This window comes from Parambassis ranga, chromosome 1 (genome assembly GCF_900634625.1).
Source record: "Parambassis ranga chromosome 1, fParRan2.1, whole genome shotgun sequence".
Taxonomy (NCBI): domain Eukaryota; kingdom Metazoa; phylum Chordata; class Actinopteri; family Ambassidae; genus Parambassis; species Parambassis ranga.
The window spans coordinates 2,222,358-2,245,715 of NC_041022.1; the positions used below are offsets into that span (position 1 = coordinate 2,222,358).

Sequence of the window (23,358 nt, forward strand, 5' to 3'; positions counted from 1 at the left end):
TGACTTTTCCCCTCTTTAAAAAAGAAAAAAAAAAAAAAAAAGAGGACATTACATAATTCTCCAAACACTTCCTCTCTAAGCCGAGAGCACTCTGCCGTTTTATCAGACACACACACACACTTGACATATCCAAGCAGACAGGCAGCCTGTTCGGGCTGTCTGCATCACAGTCGCTATGACAACGGCAGGAGAACAATCCACATAAACAGCCTTGGTAGAAGGAGGGGGAGGAGAAGGAGGGAGAGAGAGAGAGAGACAGACAGACAAAGAGAGGGAGAAAGGGGGAGGGAGGGAGAAAGGGGGAGGGTAGTGGGAAGCTCATGTGTACGTGCAGCTGTACCAGCTCGTGCCATTTCTGTGCCAGATTCCCGACTCTGTTTCCTCTACAGCCTCATCATCCTCATCATCCTCATCATCCTCATCATCCTCATCATCCTCATCTCATTTTCCACTGTCCAAAAAAAACAAAAAAAAAACGACTCCTACTGATCATACGCAACTGTTCTGCAAGACAAACGGACGGCTGATAACAAATCCAGATTATGCTGCAGAATGAGGGGAAGCGGGGCCATCTTGGCCCCTCGGAGCCCACAGAGACTCACTCTGAAGCCTGCATGCTGTCGCTCCGTCACTGCCACAGAGATGTATCTGTATCAGCAGCAGCAGCAGCAGGTGTTTCTGTCATTTTTCTGCTTATTTGACTCATTCAGCTTTCTAGCAAAGCCTCCCGTACCGCCGTGTGATTATGTCACAGGGTCATCTGGGTGCACAGACAACTACACCTCGATGTATAATTCAGGCTTTGTCCAAACTGAAACCTGATCATGATCTTGGCCTCGGTCAAAGAATCTCTGATCAGTGTCGGCCTCCATCACTGCAGCTCCCAAAGTTTTCGGATTATTATGACTAAAATGAAGACTGAGGCAAATCTTTCAGACAGCTGACAAGTGAATGGGATGTCCCACATGTTCCACTCTGACGCTCACTGCATAAATTCCAAAATGCATCACCTCCATCATCTACTACCTACTATATCATTTTGTTTAAGTGCTCCCTTTAAACTATTTACCCCCAAAAAACTCCAGGAGTTTCATCTTCTACGGCTCCTCGTGTATTTATTTGATGCTTTTACTGATTTTATCAGAAAGTAAAACTAATGTCTGTGCCCTCCACACACAAAAAGGACATTTTAAAACATTCCAAGCCGACAAAAAATGATTCAGGGCAACTGATCACATGTTTACGTAGCTATGCTTTTTTAAAACGAGTGTGCATGAGATCCTCTATTTGGGAGTGGGTGAACCTGGAGTGCAGTTTGGAGACGCTTTTAAAAGGATATCACAAACAATCAAATCACCAAAGAGGAAACAACACATTTTAGAGAATATGGTAGCATGTCTGTAGACTAGTTTTGTGGAAAAATATTCGTTAAAACATCAAACAGCCACTTCTTGCTGTCATCTACAGAGGCTGTAAATGACACTCAGGAATCTAACAAGGTAAAGACATGGCACCATGGAAGCAGCTTGTAGCTGAGGTGGATTTATCCAGTGTTAAAGGAACCCAAACAACCACTTTTCCTGAACTGAACCAAGCAGTTTTGATGCCTAAACCACTCAAAATGTGACATACACAACAAGAAAAGCAGGTGTCTGCAAAGGAACACACACAAAGTCGACCTTTTCAGATGCTGATGTTGACCAAAATCTAATCTAATTTCCTGTGAAGCTCGAAGAAATCTGAAGAAATTCCCATAGGGCCTTCCTCAGATAGCACTTTCAGCATGTCTGAAGAACACTGCTGCTGTATGTTTTGGTGCGTTCACCACCATAAACCATCTACTGCAAAGAATTTTAAATGTGTTTAATGTTAGGTGCTCTTTAATTTAGCCTGACTTCAGCTGAAGTCTTCATCACAGAGGGCCGTCCAGGCTGGAAAAGACCTCGCTGATCTCTGTTTTTCGAACCCATTTGCTTTGCAGAAAGGTGTAATGAATCGGAAAAACAATGATGTGGAAAATATACTGTTAATGTTCCAAAATGTTTAGCGTATGTGTCTAATAAAGGATGAGGACTTTTCCATCTCTCCGGGGCCTCCGACAGTCCTCGAGGGGCTTTTCTTTGTTGTGTTTCTGTGCTGCGGTCATTAACTATCCATTAAAAAACCCAATGGCTCCTTCACTGTCAACAAGCCAAAAATAAAGCAAGAATCCTGGACTTTTCATAAAAGTGGGAAAGTGATCATCACAATGCTTTAAAATAAGTGCGATCACTGCTTCTCTCTGCATTTTCAAACTGCTACAACTTTCCACAGACGAGTGACTTTTATGGCACCATCGTTTAAGCCTCCGACTGCACAAAGCTCGCTTGACAAAAATCACACCACATCTGACCCAAATCTGCTTAAAAATCTTCAGGGAAATGTAGTTTTTCTCGGCTATTTTTACAACGCTGCACTCATCCTGCGAGTTCCAGAGCTTTGCATGATACAGTGAAGGGAACAGTTTGTGACAGCAGAGAAGAGGCTGAACATCTGCCGATCCAGTCTCCACTGACGAGTCCACCGGAAGGCAGAGACGAGCAGAGGACGGAGGGATGCTGGCGTGCTAAACATCGCAGTCTCTAATTCACAACTGTCATTGTCATCTCTGGAGTCCTCACTACACTTCCAGCATGGCCGATACTTGTAGCAGGAATGCAGCGACATCTGTTTACATTCTCTGCATCCCAGTCATAGCAGAGGCAAAAGACTTTGTTAGCGAACAGACAAAGAGTTCATGACAAATCTATTAAACTACTAAACATGGGCGTTTTAAAAAAGAAGCTGCAACTTCTGGTTTTGAAAAACAAAGCGCAGTTCCTTGAGTGGCCCCTAGAGGCTGCCCCCACAGGTGAGTCAATTTCCAAAGACCTCCATGTTAAAACAGCAACGTTGACAACAAAAGGTTTTTCATGATTAAAGGACACGCAAGGATGCTAGCAGGCTAGCATCACCCCACGCCAGACTTCTACTCACACCTGTGTGCAGCTCATCAGTGTACATATTTGCTTTCTTTCCCGGCAGTAGTTAGCTTAGCTTAGCTTAGCATAACTAGCCTGGCTATTTAGTGAAATCTGTCTAGAAGCTAACAAATATTGGTTTAATAAAATGTTTCTTAGTTTTCTTAGTCAGGCTAGCTGGTTCATGCTAAGCTAGCTGAACATCTTGTCTCAGCAAGTCAGACCATTTGTCAAACTGTTCCTTTAACAAAATAAGTTACATTTACTAAACTAATGACAGTATCTGCACAATCTTGTGCTGTTTTGGAACATTTTAAATTCATTTTTATTGTGTTGGTTTTTCCTACATATAACGACCCACTGACAGAAAACAAAAGGCTGCTTAATTTTCCATGTAGCTTTCTGGACTACAGCAGGAGAAGCTATGATTAACATAAGACAGAGCTTTTATACTGCTGTTCTGAACATTAAACATAAAGAAATACCAAGTTTCCTGGAAACTAAACTACAAAAACAAAAAACTCTCATCTGGAGACAGCAGAACAGATAAAATCCAGATAAACAGCCCACGACAGGGAGGGCAGAAAGTGAGCGTGGTGTTTGAACAGAGCAGCTGGCATGTTTCCTTGGTTGTGATCGTTGTTGCAGCTATTTTAGGAACCATTCAGGAAGTGATCTACCAACAGGCTGCTGACAGGAGAATTCAGCTCCACCAAACACAGCTCAACTCATCATCGACCAAAACAGGCACCACAGAAATCAACAGAGGAACAGAAGGCCGGAGTAACAACAGCAGAGCGGCACATCTGGACCTGCGTGTGTTGTTTGTCCTTCGGTTTACATTCAGCAGACACGCTAACACAGAGCTCAGGCCGTATTCCTTCCAGTTCCAGCAGCAGCGTTGAGATGAGATACATTTTAGATTTTGATGAGCTCGACCTTAAAACAACTGTAAGAATCTCTGAGATTACATCTGACAAGTGTGGAGCCCTCCCTGTTCCACACCCACTGTGACCTCTGTGTACTCTGTCATCTAGGTGGAGAGGTCGACTCAACCTCAGCAGAAAGTACAGGACGCATCTAAGCCGGAGTTAATGTGACAGTTTACATTGATCTGTAACAGCTACATCCTCCCTGATTACATGGCTTTGTTATACCAGCATCCTCTGCTAAATAAAGGCAAAAACAAAACAACAAAACAAAATGAGAACTCAAAAAAAAACTATTCAAAGACCAGAGAGATCCTTGATTTTAAGTGTGGAGCGCTGACGGTGTGTTCTGTCCATCAGTCTGCTGATCCAGCCGAGTAACTTCCACCAAATAATACAAAAAGTGAAAAACATACAAGTTCTCTACCATCTAAACTTCTTGATCTGCCCTCTTGTGGAGCACAAAGAAATCTTTTTGTCAAGAAAGAACACAAAACACCTCCAATTCTAAGCTAATATTGTGATGAGATCATGTTTTCGAAATTCTGAAACTAAAAACATGACAAAAATCAAGCGTTTGCACTGTTAAAAACAAACAATTCTGCACCTCTACACTGTCATCACTGAGTCACCAGCAGTCACATGACAAAAAACTGGGAAGTGTCCGGCTGATCTGCATATTCTGCATGTTTGTGCTGCTTCTGTGGAGGTGCAGGACTTTATACTGTAAGTCCACAGTGTGACTGAAGGGGTGACAGAATGCACAGAAGCTGAGCTGCATCTCACTGAAATGCTGACTAAAACAAAAATGTCTAGTGAGTCTGGAGTGAGTCAACACTCACCACCTCCACCCATGAATGTGCTTCCATGCAACAGCGACAGTCACAGGTCAGGCTGCACTGTGACAAGACCTCCAGCTTGCTGTTAATCAGAGAGCAGCATAGCTAGCATGTGGCTAACCGTCCCGCTCTGGCCTGCTGCGTCCTCCCTCCATCCATCCCTCCTTATTGCCCTCTGCAGTATTATCAGATAATGTGTTTTTTTTTCACTCCTGCACTGCAGCCACTGTGGCACAATTACCCCAGCTGCTGCACTAATGGCTATTGATGCAGCTCAGGGCCCCACACACACGCAAACATTCATAAAAAATTCATGACGCTGGCTCAATAGGAAGGTGCGGGGGATCTGGCCAGCCCTCCAAAGAACAACAAATGTCATCTAACAAAGGAGGGAGAGGCGGACAGTGCAGGTTTCAACAGCACCATGCAGCAGCACACAGAGTGTGCACCAGGCCGTTAGTATGAAGGCTCATCAGGTTAAGTTCTAAGAGTGTGTACTGTGGAGCAGTGTATGTACGTGTCGGTGTGTGTTGCAGCAGTCGGTGTGGTAGGTAATTCCCTCTTAGCGCAGGATTTCTCTCTGCCACCAACCTGCACCGAGAGAGCTTTACAGCACTAAGCCTGCTAGCCGAGACTGAACCAGGGATCACCGGAGACAAGGAGCAGAAGGATGGAAGGAAGGGGGGGGGGGTAGGCTAAAGGGCTGGGTCTGAATAATCGAAAGGAAAGAAGGGAGGGCAGATTACAAGGAGAGGAAAAAATGAAAGGTCAAATGGAGGAGAGAGGAGACGGAGCAGAAAGGAAACATGAAAAGGATCCTAAGCAGAGGTCACTGTGTGATGGGGGAAATAGAGGAGGATGGATGGACAGTCCGTGTAGTGCAAACAAAAAAATAGATTTTATTTTAACAGTAACAGGAAGGTCACAGGCTGCCACCAACCGGAAGCTAGAAAACTGGTCATCAAAGGTTGTTGTAGGTGTGATTCCTACAGCAGCAGCCACACAGCGTCTTCACATCAAGAACATGCTGTAATCGTTAGCTTTAGCTTGTGGCGCCAAGAGGCAGAACTGAGCCAACAAGTCAACCTACAGTTTACATCCATGCACCACACAGGGTGCAACCGGCACTTAAAGATCCACAAGAGCAAATCAGGGTATGGTGGACTACCAGAGCAGGAGGAGGCACCGCTGTACAGGACCAGAAATGTGTTAAAAAAAAGTCCCTTAAGGCGTTACTTAGCTGTCCCATGGACAAAGAGAGGATGGACAGATAACCATACGTTAAGATAACATAATCCTTTATTAGTCCCCCAAAGGGGAAATTCACGATTATGCCTCAAGCAGCCGCTTGTCGTCGACATAAAACCGGCACCAAGGTTCTCTCCTCTCTCGTTTATCATACACTGACCAGTCAGATTCATCACGTGACCCCTTAAGAGTTCTTCCTTTAATGGAGACATTGTCCGCTCACATCTTCTCTCTAAAACCTCTTTATCAATTTAACTAAAAGGGCAAAAAAAACATTTATATGTACAAAACATAAAGAGCTAGCTGAAAAAGCTTTTTTTAATGATTGTAGTTTTTCTACTATAAAAATTCCCAAACTGAAGAACACAACAATTAAACAAAGACCTTGTTTAGAAGGTTGTCACAGTACATTTCCTATCCAGGTTTTGTTTGGAGAGAGAGGTCTATTTAAGGGAGAATAATGAAGCAGGAACCACTGACAGGCAAGGACGCTCCTTCTCATCCTGTGGCAACGCTCCATAGTAAATTCCCAAACACACTTTTTATTTTCATGAACAAAAAAGAATCACACCTGCTGCACACACGCGGCGGCACTGTTGGGCCAACCTTACATGTACGTGTATGTTTGCGCTGTGGTGCTGACACTGGTAGTGGTGGGGATGGAGGCTTTGTGACAGCAGGCGGTCGGTTTTTAGGTCGTGGAGGTCATTATTTCAGAAACCCCGCGTAGCTGCAGGAGCGTTCTCTAACTGGAGGTCACTTAGCTCACAAAGTGCTGGTGTGTGAGGAAAAAAAGAGCCACAGCCAAAATTAAACGGCACTTGGCTGTGACTGTTTTTAATTTAGCTGCTGCTGCGTGTGTGTGTGTGTGTGTGTGTGGCTACATGTTGGATGCTAAAACAGAAACAATGCAGCCTCCTCTGTGGGAGTCAAACACACACACACAATGCATTTACACATTAGCTCTCTCACACACACACACACACAGGTGGTGGATCAGAGTGGACCCGGGCATCTCTGATAACCGCCTCATCCATATTTTACTGTGTTACTGTTTGTGTGCCTCCACGAGGGGGTGAAAGCAACAAAGGTGGCTTCCCACCACTCTGCTATCAATAATGCACAATCTAAACTGGCACTCCGAGGCCCCCTTTAATACGACACTATATAACTACTGTATGCAGAGGAGCAGGAGGAGCAGGAGGAGGAGGAGGAGGAGCTGGAGGAGGAAGAGGAGGAGCTGGAGGAGGTCAGCAGAATCCAAACAAAGGGACAGGACCAGCAGAGATAAGACAACAGATACAGGAACCCTTCCACATGTTGGCTCAGTGCTGGTAAAGGACTGTGTTTCATACTAAAAGCACAAGAAGAGACTGAACGTTAGCTCACGTTAGCCAGCAAGAGTTAGCGAAGTAAAGAAGCAACCAGGAGGAACAGGAATGTTCCTTATTCAACAGACACGTCAGTCTGTCTGTAACACCTTAAAACTGCAGGGTTAAAAAAAAAAACCCGATTTGAGAGGAAGGTTAGTTTGTGCAGTCAAACTTTAGTAACAATGGCCATTACTGGTAAACCTCTACTGACACCATCACAGAGGTCCAGGGCTGCAGCGATTAGTCGACATAATCAACGATGCAGATTATAAAACTCAATGGACTGAGATGTTTATTCTAATGTAATCAGTTTCATAGACAGACTGACGGTTTAACGTTGTACCACAAAGCGCCGCAGGAAGTGCAGAAGCAGCGTTTCCCTGCCTGATCTGTCTGGACTGCATTCAGAAGAAGTAAAAGAAGAGACGGCCCTAAATTAAAGGCACGGATGAGAACATTTCTTTCAGAATAAACAAGTGAAGACAGTTTTTTTAGACCGTGCAAATCAGAACTGACCTTCCATGGCAGCTTAAAGGTAAACATCCAGGAGCTGTGTCTGCTCCTCCTCCTCCTCCTCATTCACACAGGTAAGCTAAGTGTTAATGAGTTTACACTAACCTTATAAGTCACATAGAGCATGTGTGCAGTCGTTCTCCCTCACACGACAAAACAACTGCTGCGATGGGAACGACTACCGAGTACAGCCCTGCAGAGGTGCTCGTGCTTTTCTCCAATCCATTTGCACCAACACAGCAGCGCGTACCCTGTATTTAAATTGTTGAATAACTCACACTTTTTTCTTTAAAACACACCAGCTTCATTTAGGTTTAGCGGTTGCTGTGTCCCCATCCCACAGTTTAACCAGAGTTCAACTTTAAAGTGTCAAATCTCACCGACGTCCATAATAAAGTCACATTTTGAACAAAAACTGCTGTATTAAAAGACAAACTGAGTCTCAATCGACCGATCGTTCCTCATTCGGTTTATGTTGGAGCACTGGTGGCAACAATATATCCATCAATCGATCGATTAAAACTCTGAAGTGAAGAGGTTCTTTCACACGTTCATCCTGCCTCATGCCATAAAAATAAAAATCCACAACCGGACAAAAGGCTGAGCACCTCTGCAAAGACGGGAACAACATAAATACACGAGAACATTTATATAAATGTCCTCGATTATTATCAACTATTAATGTGCAGCGGTTCTCTAAATGTGCTGAATTATAGATTTGAAATTAAACTTTTAGCAGCAAAGTTGTAAAAAAGTGAGAAGAATATAAAACCGCCTCTGAACAGGTAGAGTCAGTTCCTGGCGAATCACTAAAGGACGGATTATTAAAAGTGTGGCCTTCTCTTCTGCGCTGATCGTGCGTGTGTTTTCCTGTTGTGAAGATGTGAGCACGCGTGGGAGGAAGGGAATGTGGTCGCAGCCGCCCCGAATCAAAAACATGCAGAGCTGCTGCATGTGTGTGAGCAGGGACTCTGAGGGACAAGGGTGAGAAGAGGTTAAACACAAAAAGAAAAGAAAAGTAAAACAGAGGAGGTGAAGGCCGGAGTTTAAAAGACACCGTCACTAAAAAAAATACCAGAAATGAGCGTGTAATGAGTCAAAAACAGCACGTCTGTGACGCCGCGCTTGTCCGTCAACGTCACACTCTGCGTGCGTGCATGTGCGCACTGGTGAGTGTCAGCTCCACGCCAGCTCAGTGGGTTAAATATAGCAGTTGGGCAACAGTCCCAGCTGACTTTAACAATGCTATAGCTACCAGGAGCGTCTACACTACATTAGCACTGCGCTAACGCTGAAACCAGAGAAGGGCTGAACAGAGGGAGGAGAGGAGAGGAAGGGAGGGAAGAGGGAAGGCCTCGGATTCATGAAAACTCAGCCGCCCACACTCCGGCCTCTGCTGCCAAGAGTGGAGCAGGACAACAGTGTGTGTGTGTGTGTGTGTGTGTGTGTGTGTGTGTGTGTGTGTGTGTGTGTGTGTGTGTGTGTGTGTGTGTGTTTGAGAGACATTCCTCTGCGAGGTGGATGCCAGTGAGCGAGCAGGGCTGAAGGCAGGCTGTCCTGAGCTTCTGTGTTTCAGTGGAACTAACGAGCCCCTCACTGCGCGCCTCCTCGGCCACGCAGCTGTAAACTTGTTAGCGATTAGGTAATCAGATCTGACTGGATGTTTTGTCGGAGAAAGAAGCGCAGGTCACGATTCTGCTTTTAAGCAGCGTCGTGGCCCTGTTGGGTTCAGAGACACGTGCCTGGTCGCTGAAAGGTCACGGGACGGATCCTGGCGTCCTGCCCACTCGTCGGCAGGTTTTTTTTTCTCTACTCATTGGATACAGACAGGTGTCACCGTGTTTCAGTCACTTCCTCCATTTTGAAGTTTTGTTTTACTACGAACAAGCAAGTTTCTCCACCAGCAGACTGTCACTAATTCTCTCTCTCTCTCCGCCAACACGTGTGATGAGACGTTCACACTTTGTCACTGCGGAAAGTCAAATGTCAATCTGGGAAGATGAAATGTTAACACAGAACATCACAGTGTTCAATGAGCCCATGGAAAAAGCGGTCGGGTTCTGCTTTAACCTAAAGTAGAGGAGCAGTGTTTAACCTGAAAACAACACACAACCAACCGAATGGTAAATAATCCCAGCACTGATGGGATTAAAACACTCGAGTAGAGTAAGAACCAGAAACAATCAGACGTCTCTGAAAGACCCCAAAACATCAAATATCAAAAACATTGATGCAACTACACATCATATCATGAAACAGCACCAAGAACTGCAGTTCCTCAAGTGGCCACTTGAGGCTTAAAAAGGGGAATCAATCCCCACAGACCGCAGAGGTCCAAAATCAGATTTTAGAACTAATCAGTCGGCCAGTTTGTTCTCGAGTCGGTCAAACAGAACAGTTTTTGTTGATTCCTACGCAAACCATCCGTCAGTCACCATCAAGCTAACTTCAACCAATCACAGAACAGGCTGCTACGTGTCTTTGAAAGCTAGCAAATAGCTATTAGCTTGTCATAGATGAGGAAGGTATTGCCAGGCAGTGGCTGCTGATTGGCCTGAACCACCTGCGGTTCGGCTGTAGGCTCAGAACCCGGAGCCTGGTAACACCAGGGATCCAGGGGTCCAGCCTCCTTGTGAGATAACACATGAAGTAAACGTTGATGTTTATGAACGGAGTGTGAATCATGTGTTAACATGTGCACGTGTGTCACAGTGTGAGGGTTCACAGGGCCACTGAATCCTGACGGAACCATGGTTACTGGCTTTAACACTGCCCTCCTCCGTCTGCTGCGATCCCCTCACACATCACATCACCTGTCAGCATCATCACAGCGGCTGCTGGATGTTTTTAAACACATAACCCGGTCCCTGATTTTTTTCTCAGCTGCTCACAAAAAGCAGAAAGGCGGCGTCTCTGCGTGCGACCCGTTCATTACGAGTCCTCCTGACTGCACGTCGGAAACATCCGGGCTCCCTCTCCGTTTCACCTGCAGCTTCAGGCTTCTGAGCAGCGACGGGGAGAGAAACGAGAAGGAGTTCTCTGTGTGTGTGTGTCTGCTGTCTCGCTAATAGTTAGCCCATAAACACAAACACACACTTTCCATAATTACAGGCTTGCCCCTGCGCTGATGTGGGTGTGTCTGAGAACCATTAGACCAAAGCACAGAGGACGTCCATGACAATACAATCCGCTGCTCCTCTCTGCCGACACCGTCCACTTCTACACACATCTCCTCTCCACACAGAACAGAAACAGTCTGTATCATAGACCCGGCAGATTAAGAAGCGCCCCTTCCCTTGGGAGCTTGTGTATGCATGTGTGTGTGTGTGTGTGTGCAGTCACATAAACAGCACATTTGGCTTTCCTCGAATGCCTGCCTCTGAAGTGACTACATACAGCCACCTAGCTGCAGCTCTGTTCTTCTGAGGGAGAGCGGCCACTTCTCCCTCGCCTCCTTTCATCTCCTTCTACAAGAACTTAGCATTAAAGCAAACACACACACACACACACACACACACACACAGCTCTGCATGTTTCAGCTATTGAATGTTTGCATACAAGGTGTCGCCTTCACTGACTGGGGGGGGGGGATAAATAAAAAAGCTTAGCAGACTGAGAGGGAGGGATGCCGCTGTGTCTTTAAGCAGTAATCCTTCCATTCTCGGAGCATTTGTTGCCGGCCATCTAATGGGCGGTTCGGTTTAATGTCCACAAGGGCCGCTGGGAGCTCCTGCACTATTAAAATCACTGCCACTCTCTCTCCCTCTCTCTATGTGTCTCTGTGAGCTGGTCTGGCTCTTAAATAACGACCGAGGCTGCCTCCAGAAATTAAAGACGCTGCGATTTTGCATTTCAAAAGGGGAGGAACTGGGCTCAGTGCAGCGACAAAAGGGGATAACAATGTTGACATTCCCAACATGTATCCTTTGGTCTTTTCTAAAAGGGAAACCGGAGCTCGCTTCACCCACAGGAGACCTGGAGTGTGTGAACAAGGGACACAACAAACACACACACACACACACACACACACACACACACTGGAAATAAAAATGTGAAATAAGCTCTGAAAGCGTCCTCCATATGTGACCACTGCCCCCTACCAACAGGAAATCCTTGCAGCATTCCTACAGAATCTGCTCAGTGTGTGTGTGTGTGTGTGTGTGTGCGTTTGTGCTGGTTTTGTAGTAAAATGTGTCACGTGATAAAGAAGAGTTGTTCAGGAACTACTTGTGTTGATTTTCTTTCTTCTACTTGTGTTACAAAGGTTATACTGTGCAGACAGCTGCAAAAAAAAGCTGCTGCAAGGAAGCAAATGTTGCAATGCTGAAGCCTGACTGCCTGCATGTCTGACTGACTGACTGCCTGCCTGACTGACTGACTGTCTGTCTGACTGACTGACTGACAGAACTATTTCCTAAACAAGAAAGCAGAAGTTTTCCTTTCCATGCACACAGACACAGCAGCCATCCTCCTGAAGCTGCTTCTTTCCCCCCCAAACTTTGAGCAGCAGGTCGCAGCAGCTGTCAGGGCTGCTCCGGAGCCAGCCTGCAGGGCTGCACGTAAACAGAAGCAGCACTCCGGGTTTACAGAGTGACTTCAGACCGCGCTCAGCGAAGTTCTTCTCAACAAGTTTGCAGCAGTGTGTTTACATGCGCTTACCGCTATGAGTGTGTTGTTCCTCTGCTCCGTGGAGGACGCAGAGTCCGGGTCCGGCTGCTGCTTGCTCTGCGGCTGCTTGCTGCTGCTGCCTCCTCCTCCTCCGCCGCCGGACTTCTTGGCCCTTTGCTCCAGACTCCGCTGGTACAGGCTGACCGTCTCCCTCCTCTCTATCTCCAGCTGCTCAGCGTGGGCTTGCTGGTACCTGTTCTCGCAGTTGACGTGGTGTCTCCGGCAGCCCTCTATCCGCTGCCTCAGCCTCTCCACCACCGTGCTGTGCTTAGGTATGCCCACCGCCCCGGCGGGCACCACGCTCCCGGCGGCCGGGTTCATGCTGTTGTTGATGCAGATACTGCCGTTGGGTCCGGCAGCGGGGGAGGCGAAGTCCCCCATCACTGGGCTGAGTGGCTGCTATTTTGGAAGAACTTTTCTCCCAGTCACCGCCGCCACCACCACCACCACCGCCGCCTCCTCCACCTCCTCCGGCCACCTCCACCTCCACCACCAAGTGTCCTCTCTCTCTCTCCCTCGCTCTCTCCGAGCCTGTGTCCTCCTCCTCCTCCTCCGCGAAACGGTCTCAGGGGCAGCCGGGGTACGGCCGACAACAGCTGCTGAAGCGGGCAACAAACAACCCGGGGAAGGTTTAAAGGGCTGCGAGCCCGGCAGTCCTCCGGCTCAGGGGTCGCGACTGGCCGCGTCCCCTCCTCCTCTGCTCGGTGCTCCAACAACCCGCTCTGGAAAGCACAAATACACCAGCCAGCCCGAGCGAGACCGGAGCCAGCCCCAAACGAACAGCAACTCCCCGGACAAAAAAAAACACACACAACAACACAGCGAGGGTACAGCAGGCACCCAGCGGTCATATACACACAAACCGTCCCGCGGAGCAGCAGCAGCGGCGGCGGCGGCGGCAGCAGCAACAGTCCGGTCGCCGTTTCACCGTGTTGTCCTTTGAGAAAAAGTTTTGCTGCCTAAACCGAACGGGCTCCGGAGTTTCCCGGTGAACTTGCATCTCATATGGTTTTGGTTTGAAAGAAATCCCGGTGAAGATGTTGTTGAGTTGGGGAAAGAGCACAAGCGCCCTCGGTAGTCCGGTTGTGAAGCGACTAGAGTGGCCCAGACGGCGCAAAACGCGGATATGGGAAGCGGTGGCGGAAGTCTGTAGTCACTGGCTGCCGCCTGCCACCATCACAATAATCAGGTCCGCTCCTCCACCATGCCAGCGGAGTGATATCAGGACAGGAGTTGAGTAAAAACCAGCTAGAGGCTGTGAGGAGCCCGCTGATGGGCGCGATGGAAAACCCGGACCGGACTTCCCGGAGAGCGTTCCGGAGCGGAGTCAGCTGATTCAGCTGCAGCAGGAACCCGTCCTGTCCTGTACGTCCATACTGGTTTACTACTATAGTACGGTGGCCCGGAGGGGCCAGAGCGCGACAGCCTTAGAACGATTTACAATTAATGAATAATTAATTAGAAAACCGGTGATTTATATATAAATAAGAAAATACTGGAAGTTACAAATAAACTTTAATAAAAATTAAAATAATAAAAATAAAATAAATAAAAATTCAATTACAGAGTAAGGAACACAATAATGTACTGTAAAAAAACAGATATTCAAATATTTATTACAAACACTTGCAAAACTGCATAACTGCACTGCAAATACAAAAAATAAATTAATTCATAAAACAGAAATATGTTGCAAAAAACACAAAAAAAAGTAAATGCACAAAAAAACTGCATAAAAAAAACTTCCTGCACTTACAGACCCAACAAAACACCTAAAAACTAAAAAAAAAATCGAAGTCAGAATTAAACTACAGAAAGTAGGACGTGTGTTTTTAAACCAGCTAAAATCATTACAGCGTGACAGATGTGACTGATTCAGTCCTGGTGTGGTCGTCTGCTTACGTGATACATTGTTTGGGTGAATAATAAAGCTGTACGTGATGCAGCACTACTGACTGTAACCCCACCTGTGCAGTTTACAGCACACAGTGCTGAATAATACACAGAATGTTGTATACTCATGGAGACACACAACAACTCAGGTGCTTTTTTTAAATTAAATATAAACAGACACCAGGATAGCAAGTAGCTAAGTCACAGCTAACTGGCTAACTGGCCCCACCTTAATGTAATAATGCACATTTTCTGTTGTATTTTGTTTTAGTACATAACCTAAACTAACAAGTTCAGCTTAGGAAACTTGGATTAAGTAACATTTAGGGCAGACCTGGGCAAAGTATGGCCCGCGGGCCACACCCGGCCCCGCTTGCGTCTTTAATGCGGCCCGCGGACCGTGCACACAATAGTAAACGAAGGCAGCAAAAGTCAGCTGTCAGCACGGCATCACCGGTAACATCTTCCCAACCCTCCTCGTCTCTTCCACGCTGTACTGCGTCATCCCATCTACTCTCTGGAGAGACACGGTCGCGCTGTGTACGCTTTAAAAATGCTGCACGATTATTCTGAAATGTACGGTAACGCACACAGAAACTCCACGGCGCATTCAGATGTTACCACGGTGCTGCAGCCAAACTCTGGGATTTGCTACTTTAACTTTGACTCTAATGGTTTTCTTCTGTAAAAATATCTTCACATCATCTGTGACAGTGTTTCAACACACAACCAGCACACACTCAGAGCAGACATGGACACACACACAGAGAGGACAGAGGAGGAACCAGTGAATGACATGAAACAGGAGCATATGTATAAAGGTAGACACTGTGCCAGTGGGCTCCAATTTATATTATTATTATGAAAACATGTGGCCCTTTGCTTTTCTTATGGAAGTCTATGTGGCCCTCGCGATAATTGCCCACCCCTGATTTAGGGGCTAACACATTAGCTAATTCCTCCACAGACCCACTAATAAGGAGCAATAATCTGCTTCCTTCATGTTACAAGAGAAGAGAAATACACACAACACTCTGACATCATGTCATTCCACCAGATTTCTATCAATTTCCAGGATGTGATATTTTGACAGTCATTACACATGAACGTGTGATCAACATGTGGTGGATGACAGAATGCTGAGGTGAAGCACAGGTCACCAAAGACGCATTCACACATGTTTATCTCAGACACATGTGGTTTGTTTGTATGTTATGTCACAGCAGAGGCCTCTCTCTCTCTCTTTCTCTGCCTCGCTCTCCCAGTTTTATTTTTATCTGCCGTGTCATGTGGGAGTTCTGAGCTCCATCCCCGACTGTTCGGGCCATATGTGCTCCCTTGTCTCTTTCTAACCATCCTACCAGCACGCACACCCCCTCACATACTGTACACACACACACTCGCACTCTGCATGGCAGTTAACCATGGACAGCATGTGTCTGTGCTTCCACTCCATTGGCTCTTATTCATTCTCTTGTTCCTGGATGTTGTGACGTCCTAACATGAACCAACAGGTTCTCAGACTGTTCATCTTGTCACCAGAAGGACACGTTTACTGGAGTATTTCCATTATTTACTGTCCGACCTCTGCAGTTCTTTCCATGAAAAGTCGTGCAGAGCTTTGTTTAGAGTCAACAGAAGAACTTAAGTTTCAAAGACAAAGACAGGAAGTCACATTCTGACTGAATATTTCTGGAAAAAAAACCCTAATAACACAACTGATCCCCAGTAATCTGTGAGGGGTACAGCGTGAAGCGGAGGACGTCTTTGTTGGGTGGTGATGCGACGCTGTCAGTGGCAGCAGCTAATTCTTACCACACTGTTTCTGACTGTTTCATCAGCCCCCATCTGCCTGACCTGAAGCCACGAGGATTTCTGACAGAACATCTCGGCTTTGGCGATGCTTTGTAGACGGAGCAAGCAGCTTTGGTTGGCGTGCAGTGGTTGGAGGAGTCGTCTTCTCTGGCCCTGGGCCAAATATTGGCTCAAATAATTCTTCCTGCTTTTTCTTTTTATGATGTGCACCTGCTTCAAAAAGACATTCTCAGACTCAGACAGACTGATCCACAGTGGATTCTTCCACCATGCACTAACCATGTTTGGGCACAGTGAGTGAATATTTATGTTTTTTAACATAATTATAGCTCAGGTCGCTGCCACCTTTGCTACACTCACACGTCACTGCTGTCCTCTTTTGTAGGATTAGCTGTGAATTAGCCATGATTTTGCCAAATAGAGCCACCAGACAGGAAACCTGCACCCCCGGTTCTGGTAACAACCTCACATTTAATTGCATGAGATTGCATTGGTATGAAAAAAACAATATCTGTGATCAAAAGTCAAGACATGAGTCCACCGTCACTGCAGTGTCTGCTCTGTAGACTTCTGACAGTGACGTTACTTCCTACTTTTTTATCCAACAATAACAAATTAAATTGGAAGGTATCAATGAGCATTTAAACACAGGTCAATGTGACATAAGCTAGCAAACAATCCAAAACCATCCCTGTAAAAACATGTATTTTTGGGCCTGTGTTCCATCCACTAACATGGAGGAGGGTTTATGACCTATACTGCAGCCAGCCACCGGGGGGCGATACAGATGTTTTGACCTCACTTTTTAGGAGCGGTTTTATCGTCCATCTTTGTATGCAGTCTATGGCTGTGTTTGAAATCACTCACTCACTCCCTACTCCCCATTTGGGGAGTTCAGTGTAGGGCAGAACAGTGAACTCATCGTGAAAGCATTTTTGGACATTTCGGACACTACGTACGTGATTTTCTGTCGCCTTTAATGCCGATCTCTGCCGGCTAAACAATCTCTGTTGTTAGCAATTATAATTTGCGCCTTTATAGCCCAATAAACGTTTTATGGCAAAACATAAATAAACAAACACAACCGGTCATGCTGCATTCTTTAAATGATCGTTATATTTATATAAGACAGGTGACGTAACTTCCGTTCCCGTTCTTTTAGCCGGTCTGCGCAATGCATGATGGGACACATCGCTAAAAGTAGTGACCATCGGATGGACACTACTTTTCAAGATGCATTGTGGGATACATTGAGGGCCCTATGTGGGGTCTAAAATTTCTCACTTAGAATTCGGACAGCACTACAAAATGGCGGAGGCTCTATATAGGGACATATGTAGTGATTAGGGAGTGATTCCGAACACAGCCTCTGTCCTGAAACAGCAGGAACGAGCAGCCATGTTTCAGCATTACTGTCCACTCCCAGCATGGTTAACGCCTTTATAGCAACAAAGAAAGCTGCTCTCAGTCAGCAGCTGGTTTGAAAACTGTTGGGAATGTCTGAGTCATGTTGCACTGGTTTGGACTGTGAAGTTAGAACTTATTCTACGCTTTTATTCGCTTGTTTTTCAGATTTGAGAGCAAATCAAAACACGTCTTTCAAATATTTGACCTTGGTCTGACTTATCGCTGCAACTTCCTCCTCTACTCCCCTGTGCAGCACAGACCATGACCACTACTCTGCGTCAGATCAACCAGCTCGTTCTACAAGCAGCCTGATAAAGAGACTCAGCTGTGTGTGTGTGTGTGTGTGTGGGGCTGTAACTGGTGATCTGGTGATGCTGCCCAGTCTGGACGGCTTAGTTCTTCAGGAATGAATGGAATGTTGTTTTACGCACACACACACACACACTTGTTTTAGAGTGCGATGGTTTTACTTTCCATCCCTTCCAGTCGTCAGCAGCAGCAGCAGCAGTGTGGTGGGAGTGGGTGGCTGTGGATGTTTGCAGGTTTTTGGAGCGGGGGAGTGTCCAGCTGCATTCTGACTCTGAAGCAGCCATTGTTAGGTTAAAATACGACTTTCTTTCCCACCATAAAAAAAAAAAAGAAAAGAAAAACTTCAGCTAGAGCTCCTTGTGATGCATTCAGACGCCTCGGTGCCCACAGCAGATACAGTGTTCCACACACAGGTAGCAGAGTGTCACACCTGGCGTTTAACTCTTGCAGTTAAAGAAAGCTTTAAAGTGATTATTACGACGTGTTAATGGCTGTTTTCCCTGGATCTGCCTCTGCTCTCACACAGAAGCACAAAAGATCATCTGTTGTTCGCCGGTGAACAAGCGAGAGACGGATTTCTTTTCTTTTCTCACTGTCATGCCGGTTTGTCTGCTCACGACTTCAAGTGTGGGTGGTAAAGAATGAGTTTACACAAAAGGCATACAAGTAGACACACACACACACACACTCACACTCAGCGGTAGAGAGGACGTGTGGTAAAAATCAGCAGCGTCTGCATCACAAACCAATCAGAGCGATTGAAAGCAAACACAAACATCCACAGAGAGAAATGTGTTGGACCTAATTTGAAGACTTCCTCCCACGCTGACACCACACGCCTCCTCCTCTTCCTCCTCCTGTTTTTCCATGTGGCTGTTTTAGCCATCTACCTCTGCGCTCGCCACATGTGCAGCGCTCTGACATTCAGGCCGAGCTGTTTCACCCTGCGATGACCCCCAGTGATGCCCGCGGGAGGGGAGGGGGAGCGGGGTTCTCCTGCCCCTCAGGTTCTTCCGGAGACTCCCGGGCCTGCGGAGTGGCACAAAGGAGGAGGAGGAGGAGGAGGAGGAGGAGAGACAGAGGAGGAAGAGCACCAGGGCTCTGTGTCGTTCTCTCAGTGGAGAGGTTGCCGGGCTGTTGCACTAGACCGCTTGCCTCTAAATATTTAATGTACGCTGCGCCGACTCCGAGAGTGAGATAAAGAGAGAATCAGGGTGGCTGATGTATTGATGAGCCACAGAGAAGAGGGGAGGACGAGGGAGGAGAGGAGCACGGCGAGCTGGACGAGGGAGGAGAGGAGCACGGCGACCTGGACGAGGGAGGAGAGGAGCACGGTGAGCTGGACGAGGTGACAGCAGAGTAACCTGAGGGTTCCAGTAGCTATATTATGTTCTCACATGTGTGTACACACAGGGGGCCGTGTGAGTACACACATGTAGGATGGAAGAAGTGTCTCTTTTCCTAAACCCAACCAAGTACTGCTGCATAATCCCAATCCCAGACTATGAGTTTCTCCCACCACCTGAGCTACACCCACCACCTGAGTTTCACCCACCACCTGAGCTACACCCACAACCTGAGCTTCATGCACCGCCTAAACTACACCCACCACCTGAGCTACACCCACCACCTGAGCTACACCCACCACCTGAGCTATACCCACCACCTGAGCAACACCCACCACCTGAGCTACACCCACCACCTGAACTATACCCACCACCTGAGCAACACCCACCACCTGAGCTACACCCACCACCTGAGCTATTTCCACCACCTGGGCTTCACCCACCACCTGAACTACAACCATCACCTCAGCTACACCCACCATTTGAACTACACCCACCACCTGAGCTACACCCACCCTGTATGTTTCTGACTGTGACAGATGTATAACCCGAAGAACACGCTTCACTCAGTCAAACATGGCGGAGGCAGTATAATGCTGTGTGGGTGTTTCAGTGCATCTTTAACAGGTAAATCCTGTCAGTGTGGAAGTAATCATGAAAAAGAAGCAGTCTGCAACAAAACTGAGTCTTGGTCATGGTTTTTCTCTTCCAACATGACGATGATCTGAAACATACGCTCTTCTAGTGAAGAACTACCTCCAGCAGAGCGAAGTAAGCGTTACTGACTGACTGCACAAAGCTCTGATTTAATTCCATTCAACATCTGTGGAGTGGACTAAAGACCATGGTCAATGCCAGGAGACCATCACATCTGAAAGAGAGAAGAATGGACGGGGACTCCTCAGGAGACGTGGCTCAGACTCAAAATAACTTCTGTGAACATGGTAAAAGGATCTGTTGCTCAACATCTGGGGAGTTTCTTATTAAAAATATGAGTGTTGTGCACTGTGTGTATGAGCACAGAGTCCGTGGCCTGGCATCACACTCAGATGTGAAGCAGTAACTGCTCCTTTTCATACAGGAATGCTATTGTTACCCACACATCACCACAGTGTTTACTCCGTGTGCACGGTGCCGCCACAGTCTGAAACCTCTGGCTGGGAAACATGGAGCGGTGACCACATTCACTCATGGCGGCTCGAGAAGACGGTCACATTGTGTGTTTGTTTTCTGCAGGATCAGCAAGAGAGAAACAGTCAAGACTCCACTGACAGATGAAGAAGACGTGCGCTGGGAAAAACATCAAAAAAACATCATGAATGGGTTAAAAAAAAAGGACACACACAGAACGAGGGGGTGGACTGTTAATGACAATAAAAAGGCTGAGATAAACAACCTCCCCCTGTAAACAATGCAAACACACATACACATGCACACAGTTGTGTTGCACACCCACGTGTGCGTGTCATGATCACAAAGGATGCTGGGTAATTATGCTAATGATGCTATAATGAGATGCACATGCCCTCTTTCATTAAGAAGCGACATCTTCTTTCCTTTCAAAATATGTTAATATCTTAAGTACCATAAACACACACACACACACACATACACAAATATGACTGACACATCCCCTCGGTGCATAGCTGACTACATCTTAACCCTGTACACACACATAGCAACAAAAACACACACACACAGACCAACACTTCTGTCACTCCAGGGGACATCACATTCATTTCTAACCCTAACTTCGAACCAGGACTGAAATGTTTACGGGGACGTTTCTGTCCCTGAAAAGAATGTAAGACACAAGAGTCCCCACAAGGTGACTAAAGCAAACCCATGCGAGTCCTAACACAGGAGGAATACAACAAACACAAGCCTTCATTTGCATATGAAACTGACTGACGTGGATAAAACGGCTGCTTTAAACAACATGGCGACATTGGATTTTATGAAAGAAAAACACATAAATCATGTTGGACAAAAACAGCACACACACACACACACACACACACGATGACTGTCTCGTCACAACGGTGCATGTGAAGGATAGACAGCAAATCGTCATTTACCACAGAACACCTTCAGTACCTCCATTACTACATGAAGCACACTGTGTGCTGGCTTGCGTTGTGTGTGTGTGTTCTAACAGGATTGTGTTGTATCAAATGGACAGTGGGCATTTGTTGAATGGCTAATCTACTAAGCTAACTCTAGCTAATAATTACAGGCTGCTAAAGGCCAATAAACATGCTAATGGCTTCTATGAGACAACATCCATGTGTAAAGCTGTTTCAACCTGCTGCTGCTTTCACAAGTTTGATAACTGTGTGTGTGTGTGTGTCAGCTACATAGAAAAGCTGAAAAGTCGCGATCCTATCTTCCCTTTTTACTCACTGTTACGGCTGCTTATTTTTAAGTTTGTCTGTTTAATTTGATGCTGATGTTATTAATCTATCTCATTTATGCACTATGTTGTTTTTCCCTGAACATTTTTTTTAAATCTCTTTTTGAGATTGTCCTCTCTGGATCTGTCTCATTATCAGTATCTGTGATCTCTGCACATGTGATTGATTAGCCAATCAAAGTACATGTGAATTGCACTATTGCACATCTATAGTTTCATTGATTGACTGGTGCTTGACTTCATTATAGAAACCTTTTTTTGTTTTTACGACAGTTAAACACACACTGCACTGAATCTCTTACTTCACAGTTCATGAATTAAAAAAGAGGAATGTATAAATGTAACCATCCATGTCAGCTTGCGTTTCACACACACACACACACACACACACAGGCACACACACACACACACACACACACACAGGCACACACACAGTCACTGTCTGACTTCTACACTCAGATTATAATGTGTGTTTTTGACTTCATTGGGACATGTCTACACGGGCCGGCTGCTGCAGAAGCAGCAACATTGCTAACCGATGTCAATAACACACACACACGCACACACACACACACACACTGACTCAGACTTGCAGAATATCCTTTAATCACTGTTATTTGATTTTTTTTGTCGTGTCATGGTGACGCAGGACAAAGAGAACAATTAAATATGACGGATGTCTGTACAAAAACAGAAAAACAAAGGTGGCCTGAACTGGGAAAAATAAAGAACTGAAAAACTATTTTCCACACAATACAATAAAAATACGTAATAAAAAATAATATAAAAAAAAAAACAAAAATCCGAAACCTGCTCGGACGCTAAAGAGGCCAACATGATGGCAGCTTAAACAAAACATACCTGAAGGTGCAAAGACTCTCCAGGTCTGTGTGGGTTTTGTCCGGGTACCCCGGTTCTCTTTATTCTCAGCCCTGTGTTAGGCTGCAGCCCCCCATCACCCTGCACTATGGGACATTTCTGCATGTGAATATTTTCGATGTTTGCTTTTCTTTTTTCTTTTGGCTCACACACAAATGTACTTGGGCCTTTGTGGTTGTGCACAGACTGTAACACCTGTGAAGTCTCTGTTCGGTTGTCATGCCCCACTCATCATCATCATCATCATTCATCCCTCGTCTCTGGTGCAGCCTTTCTGTTGGTGTGAGCCTGTGTTTGTGTACGTCTGAGCACATATTTATTCAGACAACAGGACGTCCATCGTTTTAAAAGTACTTTCAGACACATCAGAATGTGCTCGGCCGTGCTGTCGGCGATAAAGTTTTATGTGGTTGAAGTCGCTCCACATCATGCAGCTACTGATGGTGGGCGGATGACGCCCCGGGCTCTGGACTCACAGGGGGGCCCTAAATGCATCTGCTGTCTAAAAACCTTTGTACTTTTAAAATGCCAACTTTTCAAGTAATGAGATAAATGGCCTTTCTTTTTTAAAAGCTCATCTAACATGTCTCATTAAGCTTATCTGTCGCTTCTGAGGAAGCTCAATGAGCCAAAGTGTTATTAAAAACATAAAGAGGGCTCCTTCCATCAAAGAGGAGATATCAAAACCACCACCGCCAGATTAAGGTTTAACATGAGACACTGTGTG

General features: G+C 46.1%; 1 protein-coding gene across 1 annotated transcript in view; it reads right to left on the minus strand.

Moving 5' to 3' along the window:
• maml3 (mastermind-like transcriptional coactivator 3) overlaps positions 1 to 12,950 on the minus strand; it is a 78,711-nt gene extending 65,761 nt beyond the window's left edge. The window contains exon 1 of the mRNA XM_028404898.1: positions 12,561 to 12,950. Within this exon, the coding sequence (XP_028260699.1) occupies positions 12,561 to 12,950 (390 nt within the window). The remainder of the gene's footprint in view (positions 1 to 12,560) is intronic.
• Between the last annotated feature and the right edge of the window lie 10,408 nt (positions 12,951 to 23,358).